The 13,534-nt window shown below is 43.7% G+C and overlaps 1 protein-coding gene across 2 annotated transcripts in view; it reads right to left on the reverse strand.

Moving 5' to 3' along the window:
- The window catches only part of LOC146985272 (PDZ domain-containing RING finger protein 4-like), a 154,588-nt gene that overhangs the window by 52,961 nt on the left and 88,093 nt on the right, over window positions 1-13,534 (reverse strand). The window contains exon 1 of one of the 2 annotated variants that reach the window (XM_085778140.1): window positions 9,203-9,725. The exons of the other annotated variant lie outside the window; for it this stretch is intronic. Coding sequence (XP_085634266.1) covers window positions 9,203-9,271 — 69 coding nt within the window. The 5' untranslated portion in view covers window positions 9,272-9,725. Of the gene's footprint in view, window positions 1-9,202; window positions 9,726-13,534 lie in introns of those variants that run through there. 2 annotated transcript variants of the gene reach the window in all.

The raw sequence follows: 13,534 nt of genomic DNA on the forward strand, positions 1-13,534 counted from the left end.
AACTGAACATTTTGTGAACCGCGTGACTGACAGATATTGATCACTGATACAGCACTGACTTAGCATGAGGTCCAGCTTAGGTTAGCGCATTTCTCTGGGGGTTGCGGCTTCATTTAATGAAGGGTAACTGGTAGCTTAGCGCAGTACTCTTTTCATGTATCTCACTCAACGCTGCCTCTTAATTGGTTGTGGAATGCCAAGGGGGAGGGTCTTATCTAATATGAGCCCGTCAGAAAATAATTGAAGGAAGTCAGTAAGCTGCATAGAGATAAGACAGACTTTTGGGACATCGGCAAACGAAAAATAATCCCACAACTGTCAAAATACTATTTTTAATTCATGGCTCGTTATAATTTCTAATTTATTTCCCCCCCATCAGTGCCCTGACCCTCCTCAAATCACTGAGATGAACAACAAACACAGAAATCCCCAATCTGACATAACCAGAACAGTTCTAGCGTCACTCAGGATCACATTAGCCAGTAAAAGCTTCCTGGGAAAAATAAGTTTTCAAGGTCTTTGAATTACACAGGTCCATTATTTTTCCATAATTGTTATATTTTTCCTCACAAAAATCCCCTCCCTCCTTCCTTCCTTCCTTCCTACCGTTCTTTCCCCACTAACTGGGAGTAGAGGGGAAGATGCGTTCTCATGAATGCCAATAAATTAATGAGGGCCCTTCTGTCTGCTTAAACACAGATAATCAGCTAAGAGGCGCCCTGGATGCAGATGCACAGCCTCATGTGTGTATCCCATAGTTCTTTGTTTTCATCAGTGTTTGTAGAGAAAAGCACAAGCTGTTGGGACTGTTTGCACTCCACACATGACACACACACATACACAGACACACACACATGCAGAAATCAGGCACAGAGACAAAGCAATTTAGACAAGGACACAAATAATTCTGCATATTTCCATAAACAGTCGTGCAAACTCACACCAGAGTTGCATGTGAGTAAAGGGGGTCAGAACTGCTTTCAAATGCATAAAGTCATGTTTTAAGTTACACTGAGGACAACAAGTCACGGTTAATGATAATAGAGCAGAAAAATATGCCTCAGTTAACTTGCAGATATAATGGTAACAAACAAAAAGTCGAGGACATTTCATATCCCACAAGATGAAGTAATGTTGTTGGCTAGCTCTTCACACACAAACACAAACATACAAGTCATCCAACACGTTCAATTCATTAAATAGATGCTCAGGTTCACTAGGGAATGGCGGTGAGATACTCAGCCATGTAGTTCATTTTCTCCGCGTTTCCTCCGGTCTGATTGAAGTTGACGGCGTTTGATCTCGCCGAAGTAAAACATGCACTGAGACGAGGCTCAGTATTACTCATGGATGACACCACGCTGATGTCATCCTCATTCACCACAGTGAGACTTATACCCACACTGAGATTACTTTTATCCCAATGAATTAATGAGGCGGTGCAAGTGAGAAAAAAGGAAGGTGAGTGAGTATAATGACCTCCAGGACTTTGTTTGCTTCTATAATTGGTTTCTTGTTGTTTCTGTGCACGTAGTACATAAGACCATCACCTCCTATCACATAGAACAGCAAACAGCCAAACAAGTTTACTTCCCCCGTCTGACACCTATAGCAGTGAGCTCTGGAGAAATTTGTTCCGTGATGAACAAGCTTCGGTTCCTTAGGGAAAACGGTATATGTCATGGTTTGTTTGTGCGGCTCCTCCTTGGCGATAGCTGAGCTGAGAGAAATCAGTACAGACGGAAGCACATACGGGAGATAAAAGTAATTTTGAAGAGCTCTGCTCAGGTTGGGTTGGGAAGGTGTAAGGAAACGAGGAGGGTGGTGGGGGGGGGGGCTGTTCAATTGATATGTGGCTGAAAAGGTCAGCTCGGTTCTTACTGAGATAAGAAACAGATGAAAAGGAAAAGGTCAATTCATCAGCTCCCTCTTAAATCCCCTCTTCTCCTCCATGGTGAGATTTAGTGAACTGGCTGATAAAACCCATTGACTTCATGTCTTGTGGCAAATGTGGCATCATTTGTATCTGTGGAGAACAGTACACGTCTGAGCCAAAACGTATGATCCCATCTTTACTTCCTTCTTTGTTTCTGCCTTATCTAAAACAACAGCATTTAAATACAAACTACTGCAATCCATTACAGAAGCAGTCAAGTGCCTGAATGTGCGAATTTCACTATGAAATCTCCAATTATACGGTCAGAGTACAGCGGTTATGCAACAACCTGCACCTCCAACCTGAGGAGTATGGCAAGTGCCTCAGAAGAGGAGATGGGAGCTATAGAGTAAACAGGAATACACAGCTTCTTGTAAACAGTCAAAATTGAAAAAGATCATCTCAGCAAACTCAGATCTCAATTTCAGCCACTGGAAATCCAGAGACAGGCAGCAGCCAAGCTCACAGACGTCCATTTGTACTGTAATCAAACATGGTTGGCTGACAGATCAGGCGTCTGCTTAGAAGCAGAGAAAGAGCATTGGAAATGATGATGGGAACGGAGCTGACTCAGAAATATGGTTCTTTCGATTACAGTGGCACAGAGAGAATTTGTGAGTGTATGTATCTATCCATCTGTCTGTCCACGTACCTAATGAGAGCTTTCTGCAGTCTGGACCTTTGTGTTGCTTGGAGAAAAAAAACAGTGCAGAAAACCAGGATTATATTTCATACTAATCTTTCCTGGGTGGACACGAGATCAATCAAGCTGCGTGTTTTTTCCCCCCCACCCTTTCTCCTCCACCTCTTTCTTTACTGCTATCAATTTCAATGGTTGAGGGACATCCTTCAAAAAAAACATAATGGGACAAGAAGATGGATGAGAACATTTGTAGGTGGCTGTCTGGACGTGGTGCTGAAGATGTGGTGGGGGCTGAGAGTACGGTTCAGCAGCCTTAATGTACCATCAAAGCCGTCATATGCACATCAATACATGAAGTGGGAGGTCTGATGGTCTCAAAAGTATTTCCTCTGATGTAATTTTCCATTTAGGCCTGCAACTCATTCTCATTACTAAGGAGTGTGCAGAATATTTTCAAATTAGTCAATGTATCACTTATTCTGCAGGAGTCCTTTGACACCAGAAAAATTAGGCAAAAGTTTATAATCAACTTTTTGACAGTGGACTAACTAATAAGTCCCAGAAGACGACCATTAGGGCTATACGTGAACTTCTAGGGTGTAGGGTTAGTATCAAAAACATTAAATCTAAATGTGAACTGATATTAACTGCTGAATTTGTATTTTGCAATGCCCAAATGCAAAGATTCAGGTTTAAGTGTTTCACAAAACAATGTTGAGAGGAACACTTTACAAATGAAAGCAAAACAACAAGTCAAGTCCTTTTTATTTATAAAGCAACAGTTCCCATCTCAAGGCCCAGAATGCTTCCTTGAGGAACTCCACCATCATAGTTTTATAGGATTTTGTGTCTCACACTTTTTATTCTAGTGAAATAAACTTCCCGATGAGTCAGAATGAAACCACAAAAAGTAACTTTTTGTCAGTAGCCTAAAATCCATATTTTCAACACTGTCATGTACTTGTTCTGGTCCAACCAAGAGTCAAATAACATCTTCTGAGCAGAAAATAAACTTTAACTTCCAAAGCTCTGGTGGACTAAAATACTTCTTCTCCCACTTTGCAACTCTACACGCTACATGCAAGACTAATGCCCCTGCTTACACAAATGTGGCCTGGAATGTGGCGCAGGCTTTCTGCATGTGATGATCCATGAAGCCCGGTGCAGTTTGCCAGCTCTTTTCTCAGAGCGCCTGCTCCTTGTGATAGCTGCTCAACCTTTTTATTGAATGCGTATCCATTACACACATGGCCAGTGGTGTCCCAGAAACAGCAGCAAGTCAGCTGTGTCCTCCCTGGACCGTCTGTGGTCCACAGGTTTTCACATCTGGTGCTCCAAACAGAAAAGACCACAGCAGGACGACAAAAACTCCTGGGAATCTCCCTCACTCCGGGAACAAATGAATTCCAGATTCACTTCATTTCACATGTGTCTGTCCCGTCCTGTCAACCTGCTGACACATGCTCAACATGACATGGCTAAACTCCCAGCTTCCATTACAGGTGGCCTCATGAGCTCCGTCACACCCCAAAATTCATGAACACAGCTTTCTGGTTTTTCTAGTTAGCATATTCACTATGTTTTTGTTTCCTGTAGACATATACTGTATGTGTGTGTGTGTGTGTGTGTGTGCATGAGCTGTGTGGGTGCTTCATTCTCATTCATATGCATCAGCAAGTTATCAGGGAGTGCTGTGCCTCATTGAGCCAAGAAGCCGCTTTCCATTTATTTCTCAAACGCAGCAGAGAGACAGAGAGAGAGTCTGCTTCTGTCTAATAAAACTTATAAAAATGGCTATGCCACTTTAAAAACTTCTGGCTACAAAAAAGAAAGCCTGGTTCATTGGAAAATTACGAAACAGGATAATGAAATATGGAGGCTCTACACTCTGCACTGTGAAGGATGAAATTCATTACCCAGCAACATTTAGAGCGGCTGTCTGCTACCGTTAGCCGAGCGGCGGCTTAAGGTCGTCGCTAACTGCCGAGCGCTGACAAGCTTTTGCTGCGATTGTAATTTGAATACAAAAACCATTGTATCAGAAGACATCGCTGCATGGCCATCAATGCATCGGCACACTTGCCGGCTGCAAAAATCTCATCCTACCCGCATGACTCTGAGCTATACGCTGCGTCGCTTCCCTCATCAACATCTGCCAACCCTGCTAATTAGCCCAAAAAAGCCACACATCACTGGGTTTCAGCGGTGCACAAACAATGTGTGACACTCACGAGGGGGCTCGCGGACACAATGGGAATTAAAAAGCGCTGCCAGATCACAGAATGAATCAACTACAGTCTGTTATTGTCTGCACACACAAAAAAAAAAAAATCACTTGCAGCCTGGTGGAGAAGCTGTAAAGAGTCTGGCTGACCGCGGTGCGAGAGCTGCTGAACTTCAGGTCAGAAAGTTCAACGAGGCTTCATCCTTGTTGACCACGGATTAGGTAAAGATACTGCTACTACTACTGCTTCTCCTTGGCACAGAGGACAATCATTGCAAGGTTAACCAGAGTGGAGAATCCAGCAGAGAGCAGCCTGGAGCAAAGACTGAAACAAGTGTAATCATGGATGATGAGAGATCAGAGGAATCAAGAAAAGAGAGAGAAAGACAAAGAAAAGAAAAGTGAGGAAAAGTACCACAAGCGATGTCACAGATTTTTACTAAATCAGACAACTGTGGGACAATGACAAGGAGCATGAGCAAGCAAAACTGTAAAATTCGAAGATGCAGGACAACATTCGGTCCATCATCCCTTTCAGTGCTGGGTACACACCTATGGAATTCTTTACCACCAGAAATCAAATCCCAAACAGAATTAAAGATGTTTAGTGCTAAAGCTAAACATTGGCTTTAAGCAGCAGCAGAAATGTGAACATTACCTTCTCTCAAGTCACTGTCAATACAGCATTTTACTAATGTTTAATGTACTTAATTTGTGCAATTTCTTAATCTAAATTTTGTAGCTGTGTTTATTTATTCATGATACCTATTCACTGTATTATTCACTGTATTTGTATTATTGCACTTATTGTATTCAGTACCTTTTATCCTTCTTTAGCCTGACCAGGGACAAAGACTGCAAATTAGCTGAAGCTAGACGTCTTGTATGCATCACATTTTTCATTCTTTGTGGCAATGTGTTTATGTATCGTCCCTGTTAAATAAACATTAAAATAAAATAAATAAAGTAGGACTTTGGAAAGTGAGGAAAAATGGCACAGCTGCAGTAAGATGTGGTTGTGCGTGTCTGTCCTCTTGTCCGGGCAAGAAAGCTGATTCAATAAATAAAAAAGAATGTCAGGCCTTTGCGACGAGCTTCGCAGGTCAGCTGAGAAAGGGTGGCCACATTTCCATACAGAACACCCGCAGCCGTGAGAACAGAGAGGAAGGGGGGAGAGGAGAGAGAGAGCGAGGGAGCCAGCTATAGTCATAAATCTCCCACAGCTACCGGGGTCAGCCAGAGGGACAGAGTGTCAAAATTGTTTCTGGGTGTGAAGGGAAGGGGAGGAAGGTGTCTAAGCCACCACTGTGACTGACTCCTGCTCCCCGAATCAACCTGCTGCAAGGCCGCTCAGTCACGCTGTGGCACTATACCAAACCACTTCTGCCTCATTTGCATACACACACACACTCATCGACTCTGCATAATCAGCGGCGGGCGTGTGTGTAATATGTCGAGGCGTGTGCGTTTCAGACGGGCACCACAAAAAAGACAAAATAAAGAACTGAGAGAGGAGGAGCTGAGCGAGCAGACAGATGAGACGATATGTGTGTGTGTGTGTATGTGTGTGTGTGTGAGAGAGAGAGAGAGAGAGAGGATTAAGCTGGTGGTGTTCTGAGCGGTGAGCGGTCCCGCTGTCACAACACACTTCTCCTGACCACAAAGACACGGTGACACACTTGTGTAGCTGCAGGGAGAAAAGCGCCACTTTCTGGAGGAGACTCTCTTTCCCCCTCTTTCTGTCTGTCTGTCTCCCTCCCTCCACCAGTGTTGTTTTTACATATTTACTGCACTGTTGAGGGTGTGCTGCTTTTCTTTGGTCTCGGAGGACGTGTTTGAGAGTCTGCATGGATGTCTGTGAGATGAGGTGGTAGTTTTTTTTCACTACCTGTCAAAGCCAAAAAAGCCCATGTCTCCTTTCCCTCTCTTGTCCTCTGCTTGTATTAACCCTCCTGTTGTCCTCCTGGGTCAAAGAAGGAAGGACGAAGGGAAAGAAGGAAGGAAGGAAGGAAGGAAGGAAGGAAGGAAGGAAGGAAGGAAGGAAGGAAGGAAGGAAGGAAGGCAGGAAGGAAGGAAGGAAGGCAGGAAGGAAGGAAGGAAGGAAGGAAGGAAGGAAGGAAGGAAGGAAGGAAGGAAGGAAGGAAGGAAGGAAGGAAGGAAGGAAGGAAGGAAGGAAGGAAGGAAGGAAGGAAGGAAGGAAGAAAGGAAGGAAGGCAGGAAGGACGAAGGGAAAGAAGGAAGGAAGGAAGGAAGGAAAAAAAGGAAGGAAGGAAGGAAGGCAGCCAGGAAGGACGAAGGGAAGGAAGGAAGGAAGGAAGGCAGGAGGCACGAAGGAAGGAAGGAAGGAAGGAAGGAAGGGAAAAAGGATTGTGGAAAGAAGGAAGGGAAAAGGGATGAAGGGAGGCAACAGATTGGGCCAATTAGATCAAAAGAGGAAGGAAGAAGTAAGGACGAAGGGAACAAAGGAAGGAAGGACGAAAGGAAGGGGAAAAGGAAGGGAAAAAAATGAAGGGAAGGAACAGATTAGGTCAAGGAAGGAAGCAGAAAAGGGAAAGGGAAAGAAGGAAGGAAGGAATAGAAAAAATATTGTGGAAAGAAGGAAGGGAGAAAAGAAAGAAAGAAGGAAGGATGGAGGAAGGGAACAGAAGGACAACAAGAGGGTTAATGCTGCTGTCCTTCCCTTAATTCCCCTCTCGACCCCCCCTTCTCTTTCCCTTTCCAAGCACTTTCTCCACCAACTGCATCTTTAACAGCTTACTCTCTATTCCCACCCCGGTCTTTATCCTCTATGCTCTATATCCTCCCGCCTCGCCTCCCACAGCGGTGATCAGAAACTAGGTGCTGATGTTGCATCTCCTGCCTGAACCGGCTCACAGTATCAGTGGGTGGACACTACAGACGAGGCAGAGAGCTGCTGTCAACGGGGCGAGTGTGCCCTGGAGACCGTATAGCCCACATGGTGGATACTGATCCCCTCTGCTGCACCACACGGAAAAAAAAGAAGTCTACGCTGTTTCTTAACAACTGGTGCGAAGAAGAGAGCCACGAGCCGAGATAAGCACCGAGACAGCACTATTTTTATGGTCCTCCCGAGGCTGCAGCGGCTACCTACTCATCCGTCATGGGCTCTTAACAACCCCTGTTTGTTTGCTAATATTAAAACAGACCATTAGTGGATGCAGCCTGAGCCATGCAGCTGCAGCACAGCTCTCTCTCTCTCTCTGTCTCTCTCTGTGGTCATTCAAGCTGTTTTTTAAATCGGACCAGCACCAGAGTTTCAGAGAGAGCGTCTCAAGTGAAGTGAGTAGCTCACGGGGCTGATGGTTAACCCCGGCAGGTTTACCTCCCCCCGTCGCTTCACATGGGCAGAGAGAGACATTCCACGTCTAATTAATGCACAGGATGGTTGTATAAAACAGCTAATGAGGCTGTGATCACAGTGGTGTGAAGACAGGCGCTATCCGAAGTGTGTGTGTATATGTGTGTGTGTATGTGGGGGTTGAGCACTACTCCACTTCCACGAGACACTGAGCCTCACAAGTCATTAGCCTGTCACAGGAAGAGAGCGGCGAGGGAGACTGGAGGTGCTTAGGTGAATACTTGTTTATCTCAGTCTATTGTTGTTAACTAAGACCCCGTGTTCAGTTCACCTGCTAAACATCCAATGAATTGACTCCATGTATAAAAAAAGAAGCAGGTCATGGATCTCTCATGAAAACACAACATTTCCCTGCAGTTGCGTCAGCGGTCTCGCAAAGCATGACTGAGTCTGGAGCTGTGAAGGAGCTGCAGAAACTAAAATTGTGTTTGTGTGCTGAGATCAATATCATTAAGTGTTTCCGTGAAGGGAAGAAAAAAAAAAGAATCCACCAACACACCGCTGAAGTCTGTCAAAGTCACAGCACAGAGAGAGAAAACTTTTAATGACCACGGTGTGTTCGATGACACGTTTTGATCATCATTCAAGGACACACAACGAATTAGCACCGATCCAGACTACAGTACCATGTGTCCATATGGCTACCATGCTTGTCATCTGCTCAGAGGCTTGTTTTCTATTAAAAAGAAAAAAAAAAAAACTTGCTCCCTCAGCACAGTCCCTTCAGCAGGATGAATGGGCTGCACGCAAGATGCTCTCTAAGCAACTGCTCATTACTCAAAACACATCTGCTGGCGAGTTTCTCCAATTTGTCGCTTCACTTTCATTTTGTGTCTTAATTCACTCACTCATATCTTCTCCCATCTCCTCCATAAAACACCCCGCAGCGAGGCTCCTGTCTTGTTTTGGAACATCTTTCCAAAAACAGGCAACGACAGCAACAACAGCAGCAGCAGCAGCCGGGAGCTGCTCTCAGCACAACACGCATAATCAATCACACACATGCACACAACTGCTCACCTGTGCAATCTCATACAGCAGCTTGTAGTGTTCCTCTCGCTTCTGTAAAGTGCACAGATTGCAGCCCATTATAGTAGTCGTGGAAACGCCAGGCGTCCAATTCTCCCCGAGTAGTGGTAGTGGTGGTGGCACGGACACAGGGGGTCAACCCTCCACACCGCTGCTCCGCTTCTCATCAGTCACTCCATAGAGCAAGCATCTCTTTTCATGGCATCCCATTCACACATTCAGACAGTCAGAGGAACAAGAACACAGAGCTCCAGCTGACTCTCACTGATGAAGGTTTCAGATGTGAACGCTGTGGCAGCAGTGGTTCAACTGGCAGCCGCTGTTTCAGCATCAGCCCGTGTTGTCTCCTCTCTCTCTCTCTCCTCTCCTCTCCTCTCCTCTCCACACCGCTCTCTCTATTTCACAGACTCACACACATGCACACACACTGGCACGCCGGAGTTGAGACTCACTGGCTGACTGAGACACTCCCCCCTTTCTTTTCTTCCCCTCCTCAGCCCTGCATGGCGCACATGACTATACGCTGATACCAGATCATGAATAATGAGGGAGAGAGCAACTGTGATATTCATGAGTGAGGCGGAGGAAGGGGAGGGGACTGGAGGAGAGGGAGGAGTGTGACAGAGCCGGAGCGCTGCTTCATTAAAAGTGAGGCACAGTTATACAATAGGCTTCTTTGTGCGAGCAGCTCCTGTTCCTGTGATGAGCTTGGGCAGGGCTGACTGCTGCGGACCGAGGGCTTCTACAGCCGATGGCTAAACCTGCTGTACCTGCAGCTGAGGCTGTTGACTGACACTGAGGGCTTCTGTGCTTCATGGGTGGAGGTTGTTGTTGCCATGTGCTGCTTATTTCTGAACAACATCATCAGTCAAACTGGTTAAGCTGGAACTATTAAAATCACCCACTGAAGTAATGAATAATCAATTCGTCAATCTAAGATAATTAAAAAATACCAATTACTATGTCTAACTGTCACATTTTCTGGTCCCAAAGACAAATTCCTGCTTTTCTATGTTTCATATACTTTGAGTTCAGAACCACTAGACAGACAAAACAAGCAACTTAAAGATTTCAACTTAGGCATTTATCACTATTTTTGAAAATTTTATTGACTAAACTTTATTTTTATATCTTAAAAAGGTTGATGGATTATGGGGGTACTATGATAGTATGATATCTATTGTGATATCTATGTTTTGACCTTGATAAACAGTTTGGCATCTTTCTTGTTTTCTGTTTTTTTTTTTTTTTGGCAATTTTGAAATGTAAATAGTTAATATGTGAGTAGGATTAAAGGGTAGGCAGGTTCAGTACAAGCTTAAAAGCTTCAGCCTACTCTATTTCAGCATACGCAATATGTCCACAAGTTTGATTGAATATAGTCTGGAAGGAAGATTAATGATGATTGTATGACTGATATACCACTACTAAATAAGTCAGATTATTAAGAAGTTTATTAAGTTACTGCCCTATGTTTCTATTTCTATTTCCAATATTACTATAATTGATGTTTTTTTGTTTTTGATTTTTTGTCTAGTTTGGTACACTGCAAAAACTCAAAATCTTTCCAAGAATATTTGTCGTATTTCTTGTCAAAATGTCTAATTTCTAGTCAAAACTAATCTCTTTTCTCCTAAAATATCACCTACAAATTAACTTGTTTTGAGATAAACACATTTTCACTTGAAATAAGTAGAAAACTCTCCCAGTTAAAGCAGGTTTTCTGTGCTTGTAATAAGGAAGAAAAACTTGATCCACTATCAGATTTTTCTACTTACAGTATTTCAAGTGAAAATATGCTCGAAAGAAGTAAAAAGTGTCAAAAACAAGCTACTTTTTAATGAGATTTGTTTTGACTAGATATGACATTTTGACTAGAAATAAGACAAATATTCTTGGTAAGATTTTGAGTTTTTGCAGTGTAGTTTTTTAGCATCTGGTCTAATGCTCTTCTGTGTTGTGTTTTTAATGAACCAAATATCTTTAGTTGGTTGGACAAAAGAGTATATTTGATGACATAATCTTTGGCATTGTTTCAGGCATTTTTCTTTTTTTTTCTTACAATTCATTAACTAAACGATAAATCAATCACCACTGAGAAAATAACCTGCAGTTCAAGTGATAACGATCATTAGCTGCAGTTCTACTCACTTATTATGAAGAGATGAGAGTGAGCTCGTCTTTCTACATCAACCTAATACAAATCTATAGCATTTCAGGAGCACATAATGGACCTCCACTCTGCAGTGTCTAACTATCTTAAAGGTGAAATATGAACTGACTGCTTGGGATGAGAAGTGGTTTAATACAAGAGAAAAAAAAAAACAATTACATTTTTATAACTCAGCAGGCACTACAGGTGTCACTGGTAATGGGCCGTCTTCACAGCAAATTGGCAATCAACAAAGCCAGGGACTTCAGAGACGATATATCAACCACTGCCTTTCCTCAAACTGCGATAATTACAACACAATAGACCTTGGCTATTGTCTCAGTCAAGAAGCCCCCTTTCGCTAGCAGGAAGCCACACTAACGAGCAATAATTGTTAATAAATTGGCCTCCGAGCCAACAGCGGGGCTCTCTGCGCAGAATACAACTAAGAGTAGATGAGCGCTCATCAGCTGGCTACTGGGCATCCCACCCCCGGGGACTCCATAATCCGATTTTGTGGGCTTTAATTTTGCTCCGCTGCCTGGAGGCAAGCCAAACAGAGACCTACATCATACAGCACCATTATGGTTAATACATCCTCCATCCTTCCCCTTCGTCTCCGGCACCCAAAACCGTCCTCGCTGTCATCCGCTGCTCCTCCCGAGGAAAGCCAAGAGGAGTGGGTTTTTTCTGCAGTTGCCAGGCAATATCAAATCCATGAAGTGCTGTTCACTAAAGTGTCAATTTGACATCAAAGGGTCTTGTTGGGAGACTAGGGAGTGGGGTTATAATACTGCATTTGATGAACAGGGGTGCTATGTTTGCTTGCGGTAAAATGGACTGTGAAAAAAATGTGAGTCAGGCAGTCCTCTGAAATTGTATATCAAGGACCGAAAGCTATGAAGTGCTTGGACGCGAGGCGAGCGGTGCTGCCTGTCTGTCTCTAGTCAGCACAGATGCGAAATGTAAAAACACTCAGGGTCAACACACAACGTCCCCTCGGCACAGACAGACAAATATTAAATTGAGAATCTGCTGACAGTATCTAATATTAGAACACCTAAAGAATATACCCAGGGTTCAGGTCTGAGGGACCATCGCTCTGTGATGTTGCGCTCGCTGACCCCTAAAGGTTAAGATGTTCATCGGTCACCCAAATGGTCTTTCTCATCATCTGTGAAGCGAGACTGATACAGTAGCCTATGCCTGCGGTCAAGCAGTAGCTCTCGGTGGGACATGCAGAGTGAAGGATGCTCTTTGAAGAGAGCATTAAGGCTGATAAAAGCTCTCCCGAGGTGCTTTATGGTCACGGGTTTTACTTTGTGACGGGGTGAATTTACCTGAGACTGCATTTCAGATGCGACCTGAGGGCGACATCGGCACATTATAGTTAACAGTTAGTGAAACCATTCACTTTGTGACAAGGTGAAGCTTCACTGGACGTACAATTTGTCTCTCTGCCCCGTCCCTGCTGGATGCTTTATGTAAAAGTTATGACCAGTGTTAAAGGGATAGTTCACCCAAAATTGAAATTGCACTCATAATCTACTCACCCTCATGTCGACTAAGGGCTGGGAGAAGTTTCAGAGTCCTCCGTGGCTTCTCTGAGTTACAGGGGGTTTCGGCGTAGCAGTGCATGTCCATATAACGGTTGCAAATGGATACCAACTGTCTTCGTAACAAAAAGACACACCAAAAAACATCCAAATACCTCTATGCTGCTCGTATGTAATGTCCGTCTTGTATTGAAGCCCCGAAATGCGAAATTGTCCCGAAAAAAATTAAATAAGTCTATATTTCAAGCTTGTTTTGTAGCGGAAGCTTCTCGAAACTCCTCTTCCCGGTTCGTCAAATTTGGACGAACTGGGAAGAGGACAGACCCCGGTTCGTCCAAATTTGACAAACCGGGAAAAGGAGCTTCCGCTACAAACAAGACTAATAGACTTATTTAATTTCTTTCGGGACAATTTCACATTTCGGGGCTTCAATACAAGACGGACATTACATACGAGCAGCATGGAGGTATTTGGATGTTTTTAGGTGTGTCTTTTTTCTTACGAAGATCCATTTGAAACCGTTTGGGTGAACTATCCCTTTAAGAATATGTGCAACTTGCTCAATGTGATTTACTGTTTTAACATTTACTGTATATGGAAAATGAAAGTAGCCAT

This window comes from Trachurus japonicus, chromosome 6, assembly GCF_045865225.1.
Source record: "Trachurus japonicus isolate A0001 chromosome 6, Traja_1.0".
Lineage (NCBI taxonomy): Eukaryota > Metazoa > Chordata > Actinopteri > Carangiformes > Carangidae > Trachurus > Trachurus japonicus.